This window comes from Melanaphis sacchari, unplaced genomic scaffold (assembly GCF_002803265.2).
Source record: "Melanaphis sacchari strain LSU unplaced genomic scaffold, SCAv2.0 Contig0_pilon_pilon, whole genome shotgun sequence".
Lineage (NCBI taxonomy): Eukaryota > Metazoa > Arthropoda > Insecta > Hemiptera > Aphididae > Melanaphis > Melanaphis sacchari.
Genome location: NW_020270366.1, coordinates 25,009,841 through 25,035,097, shown reverse-complemented (window position 1 = coordinate 25,035,097; position 25,257 = coordinate 25,009,841). Strand labels below are relative to the sequence as shown.

General features: G+C 26.7%; 3 protein-coding genes across 5 annotated transcripts; 1 reads left to right on the top strand and 2 right to left on the bottom strand.

The window, feature by feature from the left end:
* Window positions 1-3,912: 3,912 nt before the first annotated feature.
* LOC112600707 lies at window positions 3,913-5,362 on the bottom strand. Its single transcript, XM_025348018.1, has 2 exons — window positions 5,338-5,362; window positions 3,913-4,631 (listed from the first exon to the last, which is right to left on the bottom strand). Exons 1-2 carry the CDS (start codon window positions 5,360-5,362, stop codon window positions 3,913-3,915), a joined length of 744 nt encoding a protein of 247 aa, XP_025203803.1.
* A 5,105-nt stretch (window positions 5,363-10,467) lies between these two features.
* On the top strand, window positions 10,468-16,647 carry LOC112600057 (cysteine and histidine-rich protein 1 homolog). The gene is made up of 6 exons (XM_025347205.1): window positions 10,468-11,100; window positions 14,163-14,401; window positions 14,494-14,705; window positions 14,808-14,968; window positions 16,119-16,321; window positions 16,571-16,647. Exons 1-6 carry the CDS (start codon window positions 10,792-10,794, stop codon window positions 16,596-16,598), a joined length of 1,152 nt encoding a protein of 383 aa, XP_025202990.1. The 5' UTR covers window positions 10,468-10,791; the 3' UTR covers window positions 16,599-16,647.
* A 603-nt stretch (window positions 16,648-17,250) lies between these two features.
* Window positions 17,251-24,545, bottom strand: LOC112600042 (peroxisomal multifunctional enzyme type 2). 3 transcript variants are annotated; one of them, XM_025347178.1, is made up of 17 exons: window positions 24,327-24,545; window positions 23,663-23,734; window positions 23,170-23,307; window positions 22,953-23,105; window positions 22,748-22,892; window positions 22,563-22,690; window positions 22,358-22,474; window positions 22,161-22,291; window positions 21,464-21,587; window positions 21,240-21,403; window positions 20,297-20,420; window positions 19,987-20,159; window positions 19,692-19,868; window positions 19,138-19,255; window positions 18,342-18,545; window positions 17,552-17,652; window positions 17,251-17,486 (listed from the first exon to the last, which is right to left on the bottom strand). In XM_025347178.1, exons 2-17 carry the CDS (start codon window positions 23,715-23,717, stop codon window positions 17,373-17,375), a joined length of 2,166 nt encoding a protein of 721 aa, XP_025202963.1. In that variant the 5' UTR covers window positions 23,718-23,734; window positions 24,327-24,545; the 3' UTR covers window positions 17,251-17,372. The 3 variants fall into 3 exon arrangements, with proteins under 3 accessions (XP_025202963.1, XP_025202981.1, XP_025202973.1); XM_025347196.1 differs by having other exon boundaries at window positions 24,346-24,545; XM_025347188.1 differs by lacking the exon at window positions 24,327-24,545 and adding an exon at window positions 23,965-24,062.
* Window positions 24,546-25,257: the final 712 nt, after the last annotated feature.

The window sequence follows — 25,257 nt, the reverse complement described above, 5'->3', positions numbered from 1 at the left end:
GCCATTTTGTTTTTAGATAAAATTGATTCAATCAACCCTATTAATTATTAATAATAAGAAAATAAATGACTAATGTTTCTATTATAAAATAATATATATAATAAAAAATTCTTAGAAATAAAAACTGATTTATTGTCTTTATTCAGAATCATTTATCATAGTGCCTAATGATTTATTATTAAATTCAAATTTAACATTTTTACTATGATGACCGTATTATGTGGACATTTTCATGAAAATGGAATATTATATGATCATTAATCACTATTCACTTATGAATATTTGTTGTAATTTAAGCAGCCCCTCTTTAAAATTTCATTGAAAGGAGCATACTCGTATTTATTATACAAAAGCAGAGCTTTGCTAATTATTTTTTTTTATAACATCGAAAATTACTTTATTAACGTTACCATATTTAACAATAATAATATAATAAAAATATTTAAAAATCAAAATTATTATACACGCGTGAACTTTCTTTTTATTAAATATTTCGTAGCGTATGTACCGTATTATTTACTTAATAAGTAATTGCAATTTTGTCCAATATAGGTAATAGCTCGGTTTCTCGATTAAAAAATTGATCAAAAATCAGCAGATCGTATTAATTATATTTTCGTTTCGGTCCAAATAAAATGCAGATGGTCAGGATTTGAATGGATAAATAACTTCCTATACCAATTTAATATTATGTATAGTTAGTGTCTGTGAAACTCCCATTAGTATAGACTAGAATACTAAACTATAGATACGGTCTGATGAGTTATATAATTCTGTAAATATAATAGTTTTATTAATTAACGTTCGTCTTATGATTTATATGTACAAATGTTTAATTTATGAAGATGAAATGCTGGTCAATTTTCATTTCCCAAACTTTCTAGTATATTAATTACCCAAGTAAATAATAACGATTGTAAACTATTGAAAAAATCCATTTAAGTACTGTTTTTCGTACCTATATAATAATATTAGATCAGTATAAACATAATATTTTTGTTTAGATATATCTATAAAATAAACACGAAATGTCGTGTTAGCTAAACATGCAGATAAGACATATATATATATATATATAGAATACACAGGACATAAATATAGCTTGGTACTATTTGAACTATAGGAGACGAATTTTATTGTAATAAAAATATCAATGTATTGGTAGGTACGTACCATTTTTTTTTTTTAAATATGGAATAAAAGATCCATAATATGTAACTACCAAATATATATAGTATTGAAAATTACAAAAAAAAATATAGTTTATAAATATAAATATTAAATAAAAAAAATACAAATGATGTAGATGTATATAAGTATGAATATAATTCTGAAACAGAGCAATGAGAAACAACATATTATTAAAAGTTTGCAACCAAAAAAATTGACAGTTTGGTTTGAGAATATTCTTGTATTGACTAAAAGAACGTTCCGTGTCAATAGATGTAATATGGGCATAATTCATATTTACTCTATCAGAAGGAATAAATTCCATGTCCAGAAATTCTTGTTGATTTTTTTTTATTAAAATATCTCTGATGATTTTAATAGTTTAAAATCCAGTATTTCTTTTCAATTATGTTGGAAAATTTTTTTTGACTATTTCTTCCATTTGTCTTTGAGTTTCTGCTAGTTTATCTACAGATTTTTCTACAATTCTAATACTTTCTATCAGAGATATGTTTTTTGTTTTCAATTGTTTAATAGTTTGAATCAAAAAACAAAAATTTACTGAATGTATTCGTATATCAAGTTGCTTTTTTAATTGATATTTTGTATCAGTGAATTTGCTTTTTCGAAACTACGACCGATTAAGTATTGAAGTTTGAAATAACATTTTTTATTTTGTCAAAATGATCATAATATTATTGAACAACTTCAAGCGTCAAGCCACGTACCTCATCTTGTTATAATATGTTCAGGAGGTAAATTAAGATCTGAATACATTTTTTTAAATTTTAAAACACGACTTGGCGCTTTTAAGAATATTTTTTTAATGGTTACTATTAATTGATCAATTTTGGAATAATTGTATATTATTGTTTCTAAAATTCTGTCAAAGTACTTGTTAAGTCATATAAGAACCAATATGAGTCAAAAATAAAAGTTCCTCATGCAAAAGTTAATTATTTTTGTTACTTCTGGAAATATGAAATAATACAACAATGACTTGATAGTACTCGTATAGACTTTCGTAGTAAAATGTTTATTAAAGTACATTCCAGAGATAATGTATTGAAACGTTTTGCTTTGAACTTGAGAGAAATAAAAACATTCCTCAATGAAAAAGGCGTTGATCATCCGGAAATGGAAGAAAACAATTGGCTGCTAAAATTAAACTTCATGGTAGATAATCACAATGAAACTAAATGAGCTAAATATAAAACTGCAAGGATAGGAAACCCCAGCCTATGTCTTACTGGAAGATATGATTCGTTTTGAAAAAAAAAATATTTATTTTTGCTAAAGACATTGAGAGCGGTAAATTAATTTATCTCAAAAATCTGAATCAATATTGCAATGAAGCCAATGTAACTATTGAGTATTGACATAAATTACTTTTGCATAATAGCTAGAAAAAAAAAAATGAAGGATAAATTCTCCAAGAGATTCGAGCAAATTCAAAACAAATAAAAGTACTACTTTCGCGTTAATAGTAAATTTTCTTAACACAAACACAAATGAGACCAACATTGAACCATTTGGAATTTATGCTGGATAATTTTTAACGCAATTGCTGGATTTAAAAAGCAAATACTTGTGGAATGGCAAGTTCACAGAACTTAGGAGCAAGTTGGAAGAATTAGAGGTCCAGAAATGCATGCACGTCACGCAGAACAAGTGGACAGCTCTAAAATAAATTTGATTAGAGGCATTTATATTCAACGCATGGAATAGTCTTACAGAAGGCTAAAGTGAGGACGTGAGGTAAAGAAGTTGGCATTTAGAGTGATGACAATTTTTAGGTCAACATATTCATGTGACCAGCGTTCTCTTGCACAAGTACAATAAAAAATAAAGTAAGAAGCTAACTTACAAATAAAAATCTAGAATCGTGCTTGAAACTTAAAACAACAAGTTATGAGCTAGATTTAAGGATTTAACCAAACTTTTAAGAGACATTTAAAGCCAATGCTCTCACTGATATAACTATTTATTATTTAATAACTGTAGTATTTTATTACTATAAAATGCTTAAATATATTTTGTGCTGAAAATATTTTTATAATATAATAATGTTATTTGGTGTTTAAAGCCGTTTATTTTAAATCGAAAATCAAATTTATGTATAAGCATTATATTATAAGCTAATATAAATAATACAATATATTAACACAAACGTTTTTAGTGGCTCTTAAAAATCTGGAAAACTTTATATATTGTAAAAATTAGCTCTTCCGTTGCAAAAGGTTGTCAACCGACGACCTAATCTAAATCATACACATTTTTATCAGGTTTAAATTACCTGCTATTTTGAATGAAAATATGTGTTTACCAAAAAATCTATAACTATCTATAATATCTTACACAGTAAATTTGGCTGCATCTGAGTTCCGTCCCGAGAACCTTTTTTTATACCAATTCCGTCCCGGTTAAAAAAATGACACATACCAATTCCGTCCCGGTTAAAAAAAAGACACATACCAATTCCGTCCCGGTTAAAAAAAAAAGAAGAATTAAAATAATAATAAAATATAATATGTATAATATTGTTGTTATAAAATATTTACAAAAAAATATAGGTATTCATAATATTAGAGTACATCTTCATAATTTAATTATAATTAATCGTAATAATATAAATAATAAAAATCAATAAATATTAAACAGTTAGTTAGTCAAACAGGCATATTGTAATATAAAAATAAATATACTATTTTTAAATAGTCAAAATAAAAATATAATACATTTTTAAAAATTTGAAATTGGATTGAATTTAAAGGATATTTCTTTTACAAATTCCAATCGTGATATTTGACCTGAACTATATTTATACATTTTTTCTTTAATAAAATCTTCTTTAGCTAATATAGGGTTCCTTCGTTTTATGGTACTTCTTAATTTGATATAGGAATCTTGTTGTATATATTTTAAAGCTTCTATAAATTGATAAATATTTGGGTGGGCATGATAAAACATTCCATTGAATTTAGAATGAAATGATTCACAGTTATTTGTGGTACGGAAAGTACTATGCGAAAATTCAGCCCAGATACGAGGTGGAAAAGTAGATTCAGGTGAAATATAATTATCGACCAAGTAATCTAGAAATAAGTCTATTTTTCTATCAACTGGTTTGATTCCCATCATTTCGGACGCAAAAAAATCACCTACTTCATCTGGTGTTAAAAATGGCAATCCAAATATATACTTTAAAAATCTACCAATCTCAGAATTTTTATTCCTATAAAAAGTGGACAATTTTAGATCTTGAATTTTACGCAACCATGATTGACCTAAGTGAAATCGACATCCTCTTAAGTCTATTTCTGGCCAAACTGCATATACGGCATTATGTATAGCCTTTTCAAAATCTGCATAAATAGTTTTTGGTGTAAATTTTAACTGGAGATTATCAAATTCTGTTCTTAAAAATTTAAAAGCATGTTCATACGTGTTTTTAGTTTTGTCTGGCAGTAAAAAAAATACTAATGGAATATAATTATTTGAATCTTTTAATCCATGAATAGTAAAAAATTGTGTGAATTGTTTTGGGCAACATTTAAAGGTTCCATCAACATAAATAGTACTAATTTTACTTAAATGAGATAAGTTTGTATTGCAAGTAAACATAATAATGTGTGTAATTGGATCATTTATAATTAAAAAATTTTCGTCATTATTTGTATATATCGTCGTTTTTTTCAATAATTCATGAACGTCTTCAATGGATGTGGGTAACATTGATAATATGGAAGACCTTGCACGGTGAATATTTTTTCTAATTAAGTCTATATCATTAGAGGTAATTGTATTAACATCATGATTAGAAAGTTCTTTATGAATAAGTTTTGCTGGTTTTTCACAAATATCATCAACAGCTTTTCTTTTTAATTTATTATTAAGCTTTTGACGATTTAAATTAGTTTCATCAGTTCTATCATGGCTGTGATTTAAATTTTCAAAGACAATTCCTTTATTTTTTCCTAATGTAAAAAATTATTTTAAGTACCTATATGCCTTATTATAAAAACTTAATTATTATAAATTTAGTTATCTTACCAATTTTTATATATGCTTTACATTGTTTTTGAATACACTTCCAGCGTTCAATATTATTATTCAATTCTTTATGAAAACAAAATTTAAATTCATTTTTAATAATTAACATTTTACCTTTTTCACTGTACATAGTATCCATATTTAATAGTTATATTAAATGACACGTAAACGCACAAATAACGACTGAAAAGTTTATTTTGTTTCGTTAACTAAAATCTTATTATATATTATCTTTATTTCTATGTGATATGATATTGTTAAATTCAATTATTTAGTGCGATAACTGAAAATAATATTATCTTTATTTCTATATAATAGGATATTGTTAAATTCGATTATTTGGTGCAATAACTGAAATAAATATCATCTTTATTTCTAAAAGACTTGATGCAAGACAGAATTAGTATATTATCCATTAAGAAAAACCTGGGACGGAATTAGTATGTTCATTAAAAAAAGCTGGGACGGAACTAGTATACCTTTAATTTCAATTTTTATATATGGGACGGAACTCGGATGCAGCCGTAAATTTACCCGGTTTAGATCCTTATATCAGGTAAAATATTTGTAGCTCGTATAAGTACCTACTTGATTTATACATACAATGGAAGTATAACTATCCAAAAATAAGTCTATACAATAACCTAGTGTTTTACAAATTTATCATAATAATAAAAAAAAATATCGTGCTTTTATTTTAAAATAAAAAATGACAGTTGGTATTAGTGTATTATGAGATTATAGACAAAATTATTATTGTAGGCATCCCAAATATAATATTTGCATTGAAGTAAAACATAGGTATGTTTAGGTATGTAATAGTTAGGTTTGTCCTATACCTTTTATTTTGTATAACCACTAATTAATCATTAAATATTTTTATCGCTAATTATCTCTGTAGCTATATGCCTGTATTATATATCTATATAAATACAGTTTTTAAGAGTAATCTAAAAAGCATACAATTTATATTGTTAAAAATCTAACAATACTTTTTATCATTGTTGTTTTTAGAGAGCCTAAATTATAATATTATTATACTTATTTTTTTACATACTTTTTTGGCATACTTTATTTTACTTAAGATGGGAGAAACATTTTTGTATTATTTTCATGCGAACAGTTTTATACCCCTCTTTGGTAGACCATTAGTTTTATAATAACCTAATTTTTTTAATACCTAGTGCATATCACGATATCCAGCACTTAATATGCCTTAACAGTAAACAAACAACAACATACCTTTATGTGAGGTAAAAACAAATTCAATATTACAAATTGGAATCAGTAGCCGAAAAAAATATCAATTAGTGATAAATGTTAAACGTTATAAAAAGAAATGAAAATATAATAAACGTATTTCAGTATTTGTTAATAATTTTTGTCATTAAACCGAAAAATAATTTTAAAATAGTTTCCATCAGTCAATTAAGTGATCAACTTGAGACTTAATTATTTGTCAAAACAATATTATTATTCTTATAGAAATGTTTAGTAAAATAATTAAATAAAATTATTGAAATTTAATCCTAGGATAACTAGTATATTATTGAAAAATTATTAAAAAAATTAAGTTGGGTACATAAAAATTATAAACTATAAAAATGATATCTAATACATTATTCATCATTAATTATTTCACATTTGATCAGTGCTACAGTTCTACAGATATTAATAAAATAAATAATAACAACTAATACTTGTACTCGATTTAAAAAAAAAAAAAACAATAATATTTTTAAGTTAAAACCTATGTCATAAATATGTATTCGATATAATCAATAGTGGCGTATTTGTGATATAGATTTCATCATTTGCCTTTTTTCGATAAACCAGATATAAGCATTAAAGTATTGTTACTTATAACTTTATCATCCTGTAAGGACGTGGGGTGTGAGCTATGATAAAAAATCAATATTATGTAATATATTATTATGATCAATATTGTTTATTATTATAAAATACCTTACATGAAATAACTGAAGTTAAAAGGCTGTAACAACCAAAGTTTATTTTATTTTATGATAAAAGACTATTCTTGGCTAGGATATCAGCATTAAGAGTATTATACATATTTATGGAGAACTATTAATAATTTTGTGCTTATTTCAATACATTTATACAAGTAGGTACTTAACAATTATTTCATATTTTTCTTTCAATAAAATCCTATATACGCCTTCGTCAAACACCAATTTATTAAAATTTTAAATAGACTCTATAATTGAATGTAAATACGTACGCTGAAATATTATAATTAGTAATCAAATTTATAAGTATGGTTTTGTGAAGTTAGTTTCACATAATTATACAAAAATTTATTGAATTAGTATAAAATCAAGAAACCATCGTTAAACAAAATATAGATCTTAAACAATATGTAACTTAACCTATATTATATTATTATTGTTAATATAATATATTTATATTTTTATGTACTTACACATTTAAAGTACTTGAATATATAATTAACTTATCAATATTTTTTTTTAAGTGCGTATTTATTAACTGTTATACAACTAGTAGATACTGATCAAATATCTAATGACGAATTTATAATATTTTATCTTTTTTATACAACTTTAATTTTTAAATCTTTTTTTTATGCATATGCTTAACTTAAAACGATTTTTAAATTTTTTTGGTTTGATCGAAATTAAATTAGCCATTAAAAAAAGTACGATTTTTTTTTTTAGAAATGCAGTTATGCATTAATTTTTGCTACCTATACCACTTACGGAGTACAGCCATTAAATGTGATAACTGGTAAATATGTAAATAAATCCTTGTAATGTTATGCATATATTATTATTATTATTTACATTATACGAGTACATGTTATAAATTATAATCTCAATTTTACAAGCACTCGTTGTTGTTTGTACTTTACACTATAATTTTTTTTTTTTTTTTTTAAGTATTGATTTTTAGTTGTACCTTGGTGTATTATGTACCTACTTTAATATACTACTATTAAACATATTATTTAAAAACAATATATTATATTATTTATTTACGGTTTGTTAGTTTGTTGGTACATTTAAAAATTAGACTTTGAATCAATATTTTAAATATTCAAAACTATTTAAACCAAAAATTGATTAAAGTATATAGTTTATCTTTTAAATTTAATATTTAAAGATCGAATAAAACAGTGATTAAAATATTTCAATGTCAAAATAAAAATTATATTAATACCATAAATCAGTAATTCACTAAGCATGATTAGTGATCGCCACAATTATTTCTTAAAATGGCTTATAGAATGAATTTATTTAAATTTTAAATTTTAGAATTTTTACTATTATTTACGTAAAAGTGTTGTTTTGCATACGTATTAAGTGTACCAAATAATTTTATTCAAATAAGAATAAAACTTAAATATTTAAGTATTAGCATTAATTATAAATAGTATAATATATACTATTTATAAATTATAATCAATGGTATTAGGTTACTTAAATGAAAATATCTTTAAATGATTACCGTGTTATTAAGGATATATAGATATCATAGATAGTAATAACTAATAACTTTTAAAATTAGTTTTAAAAAATAAAAATTTGATGTAAAATTTGATATAGTACTCTGTATTTTATTATTCTCACCGGAAATTTTTACAAACTTAGGATATTGATGTAGGTAGTCTAAGTATTGTAGTAATTCATATTTATTATTTAATTAACTATTAGAGAATAGTTAATTCATTATAACCATAATATTCTGAACATTGTTTTTATTTTTTGAAAATGTAATAAATTGTGGAACGCACAAATAATATTATAGTGTTTTATTTATATTTTGTAATAATTATTTTCGCTTATTTCAAATGCTCTCGATTATAATGGTGCAAGTACTATAGATATCTTGTTAAAACAACGTTTCATACTACTAAGACACAGGAATGTCTACTATCTATTTATAGGCAATTTGATACTTTCATTAATTGAGATTTGAGATTTACGAACCATCATGGCAAAAAATATCGACGTCGATGAAGTAATCGAAAATTTTTAAAAAATGATTCCATATGATCGACGTTTAATTTTTTAAAAATATTCTCTTGATTTATATAATACTAAATTGTATTAATTATATCGCTTTTTTAAAAAAAAAGTATATTTTGTTGTTTAAATTTTAGTGATTTTGAAATACAAATATATAACAGCTATATAGTACAGCACGTAAGTAATTCGTTGAATCGAAGAAATTTAAATTTCGACTTTTAATAGAAAAAAATATTGAACTGCAAGTACCTACTCACATGTATACAGTATACACATTACATTTTACATCATTACTTTTATTTCTAAATAAAAATCATAGACACTTAATACAAATACAATAAATAATATCAAGAATTTTTTACTCCCTCCTCTTCTCTCAAGTCACAATTTATAACTACGTATCTGAATTGATAAAGAAAAATGGCCCAGTCTAATAAAAATCTTTAGTTGTTGGGATTTTTTTAAGATTAAAATTGTGAATTGTGATTATCAAAATATTTAGTTAAGTATATGAATTATGACGAGAATTTCTCACCGAGAAAAAATAATACATCAAAGCCCCAAAGACTGACCTCCGACTCAGCTCACATAACCATCTGTTATACCTACTGCCAACGTCCCAACACTATGTCAAATATTAATTCACACAAACCAAATAGTCCAAAAACATTTATACAGTAGATGTGCCCATAGGTTAAAGGAAAACAATAATTATTGTCCGTTGTTATTGTAACGCAAATCGCGTGCCTACAAAGCGTTTGCACGACGTTCGGGGAGTAGGAGGACTAGGAGGAGGAAGACTTCCCGCAACATCACGAGTTGCGAATACTACTAAGAAAAAAAATAATAATATACCGTCCTTGGGGTCCCCGCGACGTTTCGTGCATCGCGTAGAGTAATATTATTACTCTATGGAACTATGGTGCACCGCGGCCGTGTAGTGACGAGCACGCGCGAGTCGTCCGCGATAATCAAATAATCAATACCCGCAATAGTCCCGCATTGGGATTCGCGGTGGCGCGGCGTTAGCGACGTGTACACGTCACCGGACGCATGCCGCCGTCACCGCCCAAGGGAAGTACACCGCCGCCCGCCCTGCCGCATCGTCGACAGCAGGCTATAGTGCAAGTCAATGCGCGTGCGCGTCTATGCCGTCCTTGAAGCGCGCAGCCCGATCGAACAGCTGACGCGACTCAGCCGCCCGCCCGCCCGTCCGCTGGACAAGTTGTATTTATTATTACGGCGCAGTTGTTGGTTTTTTTTTTTTTTTTATATCGTTTTTATTTTTCCCCGTACCACTTTGACTCGAAGCGCACCAGCCGAACGTATTATTACAATTACAATATATAACTTTTTTTTTCTTACAGTTGACTGCCGTCAAATTTGTTTTTATCGTTTTTGAGTTAGCTTTTGCTATCGTGCACGAGTATCGCGTTTGTTCAATACCAGCGGTGCTCCCAAAGTAACCGTACCGAGCAGACATAATTCTGAAAAGTAACCTTTGGGTCTACTCAAACGCAATTCTTCGCATCCGCGCCGTTTTCCGGAAAATAGTCGGACCATGTCCGACGGTGAAGGTTCGGCACAGACAGCCACTGTAGAGACGGGTGGTCAATCAGACAACATAACGGCAGCCATGGATGGACAGCAGCAGCAGCAGCAACAACAGCAAAACGTGTCGATCACTAAAGACGACGGCGAACCTAACCCGAAAAAAGCCAAGCTTTCCGGTAGTGGTGGCGATGTGTTTGGTCGAGGTGGCGGTGGCGGTGACAAGCAGCACGCCACTTCGGAAAAACTGGAGCAAAGGCTTGGAGGCATACTGTGCTGCGCCGTGTGCTTGGACTTGCCCAGGTCGTCCATCTATCAGGTGAGAATCAGCGATTTAGAAAGCTTTACATGCCGTCTCTACTTCAGTCCAATCATCTGTTCTACGTTCTATTTTTAAAAAACCTTGTCGTCTACTCGTCTGGTTGATATTATTATTATAACTATTATTATTATTATTATTATTATTATTATTATTATTATTGTTGTTGTTGTTGCTGTCGTCGTTCGTACCAGCTGACCGACGTGCCGCCGCGGCGGCTGTAGTCCCTGGGTCAACGACATTAAATTATGCGCGCGCGAATTTCATTTATCACTTCTCTCCGAACGTTGCAATAAAATAAATAATAATATAATATTTTCGTCATTTCGATTTTGTCCTTGAGTTTCTGTATTATCGCGCGTCACAATGACGACATTTTTAGCATTTCACAATCCAAATGGCCTTTTAGCCTCTTTTCGCTACGACGTGTCATCAATAATTTAGTGTATATTCCCGAGATAAATCGCGGTCCAACGTTCGTGGTACAAAGTCCGAAAGCATGTAATCTTTACTAACTATGCGGAATTGTAATAAATATACATTTCTGGTCTGGCTAGGATTTTCCTTTCCTTATCTGTTTCATGTCTTGTATTCGTGTGTATTGTTTGACAGACACGATTATGTTAGTGTTGGAAATTGTCAATTTATAAATATTTATTTATTTGTACAAAATACAACTATTCTGTACAGTAAAAGCATATAAGCGTGTAATACTCTTAAAACGTCAAAGCCTTCTAAAAAACAATTTGGAAACATGCTCACTCTTCCACTTGATGTGATGCCGTGTATGATGGTACCTATGTAATAGTTAGTTGGCAAAAAGACTTGATAAGAAAAATCCCTAATAAAAAAATTACTAAAAAACGTAAAATTAATAATTAATTTTTTGATTTTAATGCTTATATACAAAAAAAAATCGGCACAAATTATTAGGTTGGTCTAATTATAAAAATATATATTTAAATCTGTTCATTATTATAATATTATATATAGGGACCGTATTATCATAATTATTTATTCTACTTAAAATTTTAGTAAAATTATTTGTTACCTATCATTATTTTTGTTTTTTTTTTTTTTTTTTTTTTATAGCATACAATATTAAAATAGGCGCATTAAATTAATCATTAATAACTGAATTAATGGTATTTTTTACTAACATAATTATGTGTCAGACGTCGCTTACTAATTCGTTTTTAATGATATTATTGATATTTGTTATTTTACCAGAATTTATCATATATTATAGGATTTTAAAGATTTTTCAAACGTTATTTTTAATATATATTTTCCAAGAATACTTTTACAGTTTCGCACTAATAATTATTGTATCCTTGAACTCTGGTTGTAACTAAGATTTCAAATAATACATCCAACTGCTGATTCTGCACTTTCTTTAAAAAAGTATCCAAAGTTAGGTGAACAATGAATATTCTTACTACCTATACATTTGTAGAACTAAACACGCCCCGTGAATGTGAAACTTAAATAATAAATGTTTAATATATTAGATAATTGTCATTTGAATGACTTTAATCTTTTAAGATAAAAAGCAATCTGTTCTATTTATGCCTTTTAAAAAATACAATTCAAGCAAAATAATAGAAATGTTAAAATTATAAAACTTATATAATCAACTAACCATCATTCACAATGCATTAACTTTCAACAGTATTAAAAAATTTACTAGTAATTAAAAATATTCGAATTCAAGAAGAAGGAATAATGATTTAGAACTGAGCATCCTTTTGTGCCACCATACTACAATATAACACATATTATACTATACTATACAAGTATACAAGTATTGAACTATTTATAGTTCTGCAACTTAATTAATGGTTCCTTTAGAAATGACACTCAAAAAGTTGAGAATCGTGCCCTCATAGTCTTGTACTTTTATAGTAGTCATTAGGTATAAACATCTAACTTAAGAATGTAAAACATTTTAACATTTTTATTGCTCAAATATCCAGACTACCATAATGTCACACTTAAAAAAAAATATTTTATGGATACTCAAAATATATTCTACTTATGGTATCTTAACATATAAGTTATGTATAGTAGTGATCTATGAATTTATAATTTTGACAAACTAAAAATTCAATTTTATGTTTCTCAATTATCCTGACGAAATACCTCCATTGAAAGGTTTATTCACTCCGTCATTCCTGTTATAATATTATTTTATCAATTAAGCTTATTGTTCTAGATTATAACAAATTACTAAATAAAGAATTAAGTTTAAAAAAAAAAAATGTTTCTCATTTTAAATTTAATTATACAGGATATTTCACCAAATACATTTAACCCCATTTTTTAATTTAATAATGAATTTATTTAAATTTAAATTTTTGGAATTTAAAAATTTAGTTTCTACCTACTAAAGATCATAATTTCATATTCTTGAGATTTTTGAATCTTTAAGGGAAAGTTCTGTAGTAAAAACTTTTATTTTTCAAATAAGAATCTATTTTTTAGTAGATATTTTTTCTCAAAACTATGATAAATCTATTTCAAAATTTGAATAAATAACTTTTGTTAGGTATTGAAATGTTTATACCAAGGATTATAAACCTTAAAAATATTTAATAGATATAATATTGGATCAAGAGTTTATAATTTTTAGATAAACTAAATTTCTTGTTTAATAAACATTTTGATTGATTAATATAAATTACAAAAATTTTCAACTTGCCATAAACTAAAATCTTTCAAAATTATTATAGACTTATTATCTTTTGTAGTACATAAAATTGAATATCTCAAAAACTACTAGTAAACATTTTGATTTTGATACAATAAAATATTTTCAGAAAAAATGATTCACTTAATAATTCATAGTAGAAAAGGAAGGTTTTTATTTGAAAAACAGAAGTTTGTTTATTCACAGAACACTTTTTAAATAGTAAAAAATCTCAAGAATTTAAAAATATTTAAAAATTTAAAAAACCAAATTTTGAATAACTACATTATTGAAGAAAAATGTGGTGAATCATCTTTTTTACTAATCTATAATGTTTATATATTGATTTTATAAACTATTTATTTGTTTACAGTGTACAAATGGGCATTTAATGTGTGCTGGATGCTTTGCTCATTTGTTGGCTGATGCACGTTTACGAGATGAAATGGCCACATGTCCAAATTGTCGTGTGGACATAGCTAAAAATACAGCTACACGTAACTTGGCTGTTGAGAAAGCAGTTAGTGAACTTCCATCGGAGTGTCAATTTTGCGCCAAAGAATTCCCACGTAACACATTACAACATCATGAACAACAGCTTTGTGCAGAACGGTAAGCAAAATTTAATTTATTTTTTATACTTAGATATTCATGAAAAATAATTTATAATTAATATTTAAAAATTGTTTACATTCGTTTTTTAGACCAGTAAAATGTGGATACAGTAAAATTGGCTGTCCTTGGCGTGGACCCAGTCATGAAGCTTCTGAACACGAAAAAGTGTGTCCTCACCCATCAGCTACTGGAAAAGATGTTATGTCCGCACTTGATGCTATGGACCAAAAGTTTCAGGAAGAGAAACTTTTATATGACACTATATTTGATTTGATGAGTTTTGAAAAGATAACATTTAATGGTAAGTCATCAATAAAGTAAACTATGCTGAAGCAATTGACTAAATATGCCAACTAATTTTTAAATTAAATTAGTATCTAATTTAATTAAACACATTGTTTAGATTTGCAATTAAAACCATACAGAACAGAAGAATTTGTACACAAATTGTACTATGAGACTGCCCGATTTTCAGCTTTCAATTTTCAGTGGGTTGTCAAAACCCGCATCAATAACATGCAAAGAGACCCAGCATTGAGTGTTGATCGTCACATGTCATACCAGGTAATTTATGTGCGACATTTATAAAAAAAAAATGTATTAATATTTAAATTTTTTGTATTGTATTCACTATAATATTTTTAAATAATTTAATTCAAAAAACATTGTTTCATAGAAAAAAACAGGTAAGTTCTATTTAATATAAGAAATAAAACAATAATTAACCCATAATATACACAAATGCGTAAAACACAACCACAAGTATCCATGTACGTGTTGTCAGTCCTTTCAGTGTTAGGTTACACCACAAATTGGATGTAATTATTCATCACTGTAACGTTTAAGGATGATGTGTATTCAACTATAATCAATGTGACATGGATAATCCATTTATAATTGTGAAACAGGAGACAAGATATTTTTTGTTATATTAATAAACGTTCACAGTTTTCAAGAACATCGTTCTACTACTACTACTACTACTTTTAGTACTAGTACTACTACTACTACGACTGCATCATCTTCATGGTATGGACTCTCAAATCAATCTATCGCTGAATCGGCACATGCACGACAAAATTCATATTGCCATCTATAAAATGTGTTTCTTTTTTTGTTTTTGCCCGTTTCTCTACGTCCGCCACGTCTAGACACATTATACCTTAACACCATCGAAGAGATAACAACAGCTGAAACATCAAATAAAGACACTCATATGGATCAGTTCGCAGGATTTTTTTGTATAAACAGTTTTTGTTTTTTACGACGTTCTCAAAGTAAACTTTACGGATTCTTGTTAATTATTCTTGCTAGGTTATTATAAACATATTTATTAAAAACTTGTAATTGTATTTTTTTCTTAAACTCATTTTTATTTGTATAAAGGGTAAAGTTTGGTAAGTTATCAGTCAGAAATATACTAAATTGCTTTTATTTTTTTTTTTCTTATCCTGGTAAGTTATGCTAACATTTGGAAGCACTGTGTATAATAATTTGGGTTGAGTTTTGTTTTTCAGGTGCATTCGGACTAATATACTTTTAAAAGAATTTACTTAATAAATCATTTTTAATTTCTAATATTTCAGGATTATTTTTGCAGGTTATTCGTTGTACTATCTGAAAATACTAATTAATTTTTTTTTTTTTTTTTTCATTCCTCTGTTTCCTTTACGCTCTCAATTATGTCGTCGTCATGCTGGTCATCTGTAAATAGCTGATTCTGAAAACCAAAATCCCCACACCTATGTCTGTCCATTATCTAGTAGTTAAAGGACCATTTGGTGATATGAAGGTGAATCCGAAAATTTATAAGTTTGAATTCAACGAGAATGAAACAGAAACACAATTTGTAACATTGCCATTACCAGATTCAGCCGAATGTAATCGGCTGTTAGCTGCCAAAACTATCAACTTGAGGTATGAAACAAATAAAACTAAAATTTTTATAAGTATTAAAATAAAAGAGATAGGTATTAATATTATGTTATTTTTTTTTATTATTTATATTTTTAAGATATCAGAGTTAACTTAACTTGAATATTTCCTACACATTTAAACATATTACATTTTTAATGTTATTTATCATATAATATTAATATATATTTATATAAACATAAATTGAAATGTATTTGTAGGATAATTTTAAAATTTGTATATTGTTCTCAGGTTGATCATGTTTTTGGTGTCAAAATAATCACAAAATCAATACTTATATGTATATAAATAAAGTAATATTTAATCATCAAAAAGCTGTTTCCACTTATGTTATTAAAATGTTTATTTTTTTTTTCATTATTATTTACCTAGGCGTATATAGATATAATTGTTTTTTTTTAATTAACAAAGCTTATTAAGCTAATTTTTAAAAGTTTTATAGTTTATTTTTATCTTATTATTTTATTTTATGTTATTGTTGACGTCATTTCCCCATGGTATCACCTTGCCCTACAGCACGTTTATCTTTCCTCATTGTATTGTATTTTAATATTTTATTGGACATAAATAAACACTTCAGAGTTATTATATAAATTGAGTTTTTATTTAATTTATATTCTCCTTCATTTAATATAACAAATTAAAAATGTTATACATTTGAAATAGTTGTTTTTTAGTGCAACCACATATTAAAGTTTAAAGGAATGTGTGAATGGTTTGTAATTTGATCAGTTTAATAACTAAATAATAAGTAAACAAAGGTGGTCAATGAGAATAATAACAAATACAACTATATTTATTTATTAAAAATATTTCTTGGTAAAAAAAAAAAAGATAAAAACAATAATAAGTAACTAATCACACATAAATGATCATTAAACACACAAATAATTAATAAAAGATATAAAAAATGTTCAACAACATTATATATTTTGATAATTAATTATGATCCAAAACGAAATCCCTACCCGTTTACACCATAAACCTTACCTTAAATCATATTTTTTGAATTCCAAAAACATATAAATAACTTTTACAACTTAGACTCTGTATTTAACGCTTTTAATTTTTGAGCTAACATGACGTTTCCTTTGATTTTCAATTTACCTTTCATAAATGCCATTTGAGGATTTAGCTTTCCAAGAGCCTAAATAAAGTTTTTTCATGTATATAATGGATGCATAATAAGAATATAATATTTAAGACACTTACTAAATCAATCATATCTGAATCATCAATAGTCAATGTTGTATCTGCTTTAATACCTTTTTCAGGTTCTCCTCGATAAATTTTTCCAGTCTTCAAATCAGCAGCTAATAATTAATTTTAGACATTTTAGTATTGGTACAATGGTATTCTTGTTGTATGCAGTCTACCGTACACTTGCCATCTACCATACATGTTTTTATACGTCATATCAGTGGCGTAGCAAAAAAATTTGGGCTTCCCCTCAAAAATAAAAAATGGGCCCCAAAAATATTGTTATACCAAATATAACCCTATAACCAAAAGCCCCAAATTACTATGTTCTCCCCCGCAGCGCGGGGTCTGCGGGCCCTCAGTTACGCCACTCATCATATGCGGTCTATAACATACTTTTTATACCTACGTAATATTTGGCTAACATAATGTTAAAAAGTGCAGTAAATAAACTGAAGAATAACGAATCACATAGGTATTACAGCACAAACTGAACTGATATCTTATACGTTTACGACTACAGTCACGATTTTGGCAGGTCCCAAGTTTTATTATAGCAGGTATTTTATTATTGATATAGAAATCACATTGTTAAGATAAAACTTAAATGTCATTGTCGTCGAATCGTTGAAAATTATTATTAGTAGATAAAAAGTGTGTGGACGTGTGGTAGACCGCATATGACATATAGGAACGTGTGTGGTAGATGACAAGTGTGCGGTAGACCGCATACGACAAGAATACCGGTACAACTGTACAAATATCTTTATAATTAATGTATTTTCAATAAAATAACACTTACTCCATGTACTAGTAACTTGACCACTTTTTGTAATGTGGTACACAAAGACTCCATTAATAGATTTTAATAAACTTGGATTAGATTCAATGCGTTCTTTCATACCATGGAATACTGCATCACTTGGCAGCTCTTCGACTTTTCCAGAGCACAATACCACATGTGGCTTGGCTGGCAATCTAATTTCGTGTAATTCCATGTAAGCGCCTAAAAAGTATCATTTATTTATTTTATTGTTTACCAAAAAACAATTTATTTATTCATTTATTTTTTTTATTTTAACGACCTTGGAAAAATAATGCTTTAATACACAATTGTAGGTTTAATCTAAAACAGGAAACTCACCTAGTGAAAACAAAATCTACAAATAATATAATAGCAAACACAATAAAAAATAATAAAAATACAATAACAGAAAATATAAGATAAGCTTGTTGAAACATAATTGTTATGTTTAATTATTTTATCTGGAAAAATTTGCTGATAATTTTTAAAAACTATAATGTCATCTTGTTTATAGCTGTATTAGAATATAAATTGGACAGGTCAATATGTTAAATAATTGTATAAGTCAATAAGAATGTTAAGTAATTGAATTGGTGGCATAATTAAAGGTATGCTATTATACATACAGTTTTTATGTGTGCATATTTGTTTTAAATTATTAAATGTAACAGTCAAGGCCAAATAAATATCACTTAGATGACCAGATATATATATTATATGTTCATATAAAAATAAACAATAAATATTGAAAATATGAAGTCAAATAATTACATTAATTTAAAAAAAAATTTACCTGATAGAACTGTGTCGTTTGTCTCTGATACAGTAGTCTTGAAGTGAATGCGGTTCCCTTCTCTCCACATTGATGTGCACAATGTTTGACCTGGTATAACTGGTTTACTGAATCTTACCTAGAGGTCAGTGTAGTTTGTAAATTAATGAGCAGTTTATTCATGCTTTCTATACATGAGTTTCATTTTTCTGTACATTAATTTTATAATATACAACACGGTTTAACAATATTTGGCTTATACTTTTTTTTTTCTTTAATTTATTTGGAATTCAATATAATATGTTGATATTATTATATTTTTATTGCACATAAATTAACATGCAGTAATATTTTAAATACCTAATTACCAATCTTAATTAATCATAATTTAGATTAAATGTTCTGTATTCTGTTAAATGAATAAATGAATGTTTTATCATATACAAGTGTAACAAAAGATAAAGCTAAAAAATATATTATGATTAATTCAACTATATAATGTATAACCGTTGTAATCTATGTGAATATTATTTTATAAAATCTACAATTTTTTTTAAAAATTATTTTGCAAATACCTTAAGTGATTTGAATAATTTTGAATCATTATCAGCAAATTGTTTGAGTATGTGTCTTACTGACATACCCAGAGTTGCCAAACCATGAAGAATTGGTTGTTGATAACCAGCAGCAAGTGCAAATGATGGATCTATGTGTAAAGGATTCAAATCACCAGATAATCTATAAACAGCTGCCTAATAACAATGTATTGAATGCAATATAATTCAAAATAATTGTATTATTTATTTGTATTCAAAATAATAAGAAATTAGTATGAAAAAATATATCTAATACATAAATAAAAATCATTACTTGATTAACAGAAGTTTTCTCTTTAACAGTAGAATCTGGAGACCGTTTGGGTTCATCAAGTAATGGAATCATAATGGTTGAAACTCGTTTTCCTCCAAATCCTCCAGCCGATAAAACAAAGGTACATATTTGTGATGTGGCTACCAAATCACCAGATTCATCATATGTTTTACCTAAAACAATTAAATAAGGAAATAATCCAGGACTTAAAATCAAACATAAAGATTAATGAATAAGTAGAAAACAAATTTTTTAATGATTGAATAACCACTCATCTAAAATGATTGAAATTAAAACACAAAATTCATACCATCAACAACAATAACAGCATTTTTCCCTTTATCCAACACATCAGAAACACAAATTTTAGTCATAAGTTTAGCTTCAGTTGGTAATGGCTTGTGTAGTTCTAAATATTGTTCACCATGTAAAACCTATAAAAAAATAACCTTTAGTTTTTAATAATAGAGAATAATGTTGAAATAGGAATTATACTAAAAAGGTCTAATAAAATATTTAATAGATACTAACTTAAAATTTTAAATAAAACATGACATTTAACATCTCTACTAGCTAAATACTAAAATAAATATGTATCAATTATTTAGATAAATAAATAGATTCAATTATGTCTCAATATCACTTAAAATAATTGTATTGCTAAATATGTATAACATACAAATGCACACAATTTTTAGGAGGTTTGATAATAGCAATTTTGAATTAAAAAAAAATAAATATTTTATTCAAATACTAACAGTAATTTATAAGTGATATTGGTCTCACATCAGAACCATAATTAATTATTGTGTAATACAAAATTAAATTAAGTTTCATCTCAAAACTATTTAAAAAGCCTAATCCAATCTTAGTGACAAGAAAAAATTAAAAAGATGATATTCGTAAATAAGAAACTAAATTTTTACTAGAAAAAAAAATAACTATACTGTGAAATGCCATTTTTATTTATCTAGTGAAATCATGAGTACAATTTTTTTTATTATTATTGTGTATTATAGTAACAAATTTGAATATTTTTTTTTCTTTGTCTTACAATAAAAAATAAAAACATTATTTCTAAACAAATTTTCTTTTTTTTTTTAATAAAACATTATTATTTACATAGATTTAATTTTCTCTTGTCTATGTTCTAGGAATCAAACTTGATGACATTTAAAACATCAATAATTTATTAATTGTTCCACATAAGTTATATAATTTATCACAAATATAAGCATACATATGAATTATACCTGAGATAAATCAAACTCTCTACCGGGTATTGCTTCAGTTATCAAACTACTACTCATAGTAGCCATCAGACTGGGTAAAATTGCATAAGTAGGTATTGTAGAAAAATTTTCATGAGATTCATATAAGTATTGTAAATCACTCTCTTCTTTTACATTTGCTCCAACTATGCATAAAATATTATTTTTAATATTGCAGTAAAAAATAATTAATATTTTAAATTTACCTCCAATAGCAAAAATAATGGAATCTCGGTAATTGTAACTGAACACACCACTAGACTCATTTAAGGTTTTCTCTGGACCTGATTTGATTTCATCTAAAACTCCTAATAAAGTTGAAGATGCTTCCTATAATCAACAGTTTTACTTGTTAATTATATAAATAAATTAAATAATATTAGTATTTATACAGTATTTTTAGTACTGCTCAATGCTATGACTAGCATCAGTCACTTATTCATTATTTTAACTCCCACCTAATGTAAATTGAAGATATACAATTGGTTTTTGTGGGTTCAAAGTTGATATTTGGTTATTGGTACTCACATTTTTATATTATTTTAATTATTATTTATTATATACTATTAATTAAAATGATGATTGCCTGAAATTAAAATAAAATTGAAAAAAAACATCCTTGAATTCTTTTTTAAGAAAATGATTTACTTCTAAGACACTATGAATTTAAAAACGAACATGATAAGAAATTGTAAGTGGGAAAGATCCTAAAATTGAAATATTTTAGAAATTTAACAAAAAAACATGTTAGAAAAGTAAAATGCATACTAATAATTGGTTAATAGAGATAATGGACTACCAAGTCAAGCTAATTGTTGTGAATCAGGCAGAAGATAAAACAATAGAATTTAGATGGTCTATAGTTAAATTAATGGATAAGAACCAAAATATTAATTTAATTACCTCAATAGAATTCAGTCTAGTTGCTTGTGACATATCAGTCAATTGATTCCAAACATCGCGAACATTTTCTGGAGTAACTGTGTCTGTAATCTTGTGTCTAAGTATAGCACCAGTTCCTCTCACTAAATGACCTATGATTTTATTTTAGTTAGCTATGTTTTTTAAAAGAGATTTAGCAATAAAATTCCTAGTCTTACATTTTGTAGCCCATCCAGCAGCTGATTCAATGATAGAACCATTTTCATCACAGTTCTCATGACAAAGCCACACAACTACTGGAGCAATTAGCTCAGGTTTTAATTCAGCAAAGAAATCTAAGGAATATTATACAGTCATTAGAATTTATTTTACCATGACATAAAAATAAGTTTTTTTTTAGATTAAAAAATATGATTTAAATACCTGGTGGAAGAATGTCTTCAGTGAGTCGAGATGCTGCTGTTGGTACAATAACATTACAGTTAATATTGTTTTTCCTACCTTCAATTGCCATAGTGTTACAAAGACCCACTAGACCCAATTTAGCAGCCCTTGAAAAAAAAAATATTATCATTATGGTAAAACTAAATTTTAATTAAATTAATTACGAATAGTTAGCTTGTCCAAAATTTCCATATAAACCAGAATTAGAGCTTGTGACAATAACTCTACCATAATTTTGTTTACGAAAATGTGGCCATGCAGCTTGTGTTACTTTAAAAGCACCTTTCAAATGAACATCATGTACCAAATCTATAGGGGAAAACAATTTTCAGTGAAAATAAAATAAAATTAATTGAACAATTTACTTACTCCAATCAGATTCACTGATTCGTGCAAACGATTTATCTCTTAGTATTCCAGCGTTATTCACTACAATGTCAACACGGCCAAAATTTTCAAGTGCAGTTTGTATTAATTTATCACCATCAACGACTGAGTCATAATTGGGAACAGCTTTTCCACCTAATTATAAATTAAATTAATAAATGTTATCATAGAAGATGAATTGTCATATAAATTAATTTACCTTTAGAGCGGATTTCTGATACAACTGAATCTGCAGCTTTACTACTACTACCATCTCCAGATCGACTACCTCCAAGATCATTGACAACAACAGAAGCTCCACGCTCGGCAAATAATAATGCGTAAGCTCTACCCAAACCTTTAAATTAAAACACAATTTTTTTTTATTTTAGTTAGTCACAACAAATTTTTTAAATATATTTTGTAAAATATATTGATAATATAAATTTAAAAATATCATAACCTAATGAATTTATTTTCTTACATAAAAATTATGACTAAGGTAATTTATTTATTAATAATATAGACACTAATAAATCCTTAGATCAAAACCTACATAGGTCAGGAAATGTTAATTATAAAAAATTGAAAAAACTTCATATATGTAAAAATTATAAATTAACTAAAACCTAACTATAGATGTTAAAAACTAAGCCTAAATTCTATTTTGCTTAATTTGTATATAGATATAATATAAATAATCTTCAACAAACCTGCACCAGCTCCAGTGACAATTGCTACTCGTCCATCAAAACGTAAATTGTCCATGTTTTGTTTTGATATTTCTAGAATAAAAAAAACACAAACATCATATTCTATAACTACTCTATTATTAATGTTTAATGTTTTATTATATAAGTACAAGTAAAACAAGAGTTCATATGATTTTTTACAGTTATAAAAATATTAATAAAATATTCGAAAACAAAACTTGATATTACATATTTTATAACTATAAGGTCTGTAATACAAACATATTTATTATTAACGAATTTAAGAAAAAAATGATAATTACAATTAAAAATTGCTATTAATATTCAATCTTCAACCTCGGAAATAACGGACCTTAAACATTTGGTCTTATAGAATTTGTAATGCATACAATCAATGACTATCGACGTTTATGTGAAAAATTTGCATGAATCGCATAATATTAAAAACAAGTTCTTTAAAAAATTCTCTTCGTAAGTAAAAGAGAACTGTCGATGATAACTATTTTCAAGGACACATCTACAAATAATAGCTAAATAAGAACGATAAACAAATAATTAGTAATTACCAACAACAAATCTTTTTTCTATGAGATTATTTATTTACTGACTAATGATTATAGAGTATAGACTATAAAGTGTACTATTAATTTATTATTATGTGTACCTTTTAAAATAATAGTTACTTGTAAGTGGTATCCACTATTCAAGTAATGAAGTAATCACTAATGAACTGTTTCGATCATAGTGCTATACTGAATTACTGAGTACTGACTACTGAGTAGTGAGTGTCATTAATTCATCATTACACATTCGTGGAACAGACATCGTCTTGCTGGCAATCGGTAAGACGTTTGCAGGTTCCACCGGTGCATTCATGCTTTACACAGGCACAAAATAAATTTATTATGTGGCACAGGTGTCAGCAATTTGATAACAGCTATCACAATAGAAAAATGATAAGGCGATGACCCATATTAGCCAGAAAAATGGCAATTATAGCCATAACATATTCAGTTATTAGTTAAACACAGGAAGCACGATTAAGAATAATATAAATCAAATAGGTACTAACATATTTTATAATATTATGAATTATGATCTTATATAGTTATATTCATACACATCATAATACATTATAATAAAATCAATAATTATATTAGGTATATTAGCTTGTGTTGTAGTAACTAACACAATCCAAAATATTTACTTAGATGCTATGTGATATTTAACAAGTACACAATTTATGACAATTTAATGAAATTATATAATTAAGTACAAGATGTTGAACATAATAAAATGATTAAAGATGTTTTAAAAAGGTATCTGGAAAACTAAAATAATTTATTTTACTGACGGAGCATTTAGACAATAGTTTTTTTTTTTATATATACGAGTATTAGTTACCTACCATATGAGATAGGGTTTTAGGGTGTGATGGAATAAAGAAAGGCGAGTAGTTCCTTATTGTAAATGCAAGGTCACAGAGTGAGATGGTTGAGAATTGATTGGTAATATCAACTGCACCACTTAAATTACTTAAAAGAGATAAAATGAAAGAAAAATCGGCATTAATACTGCGAAATACAAAATTTGAA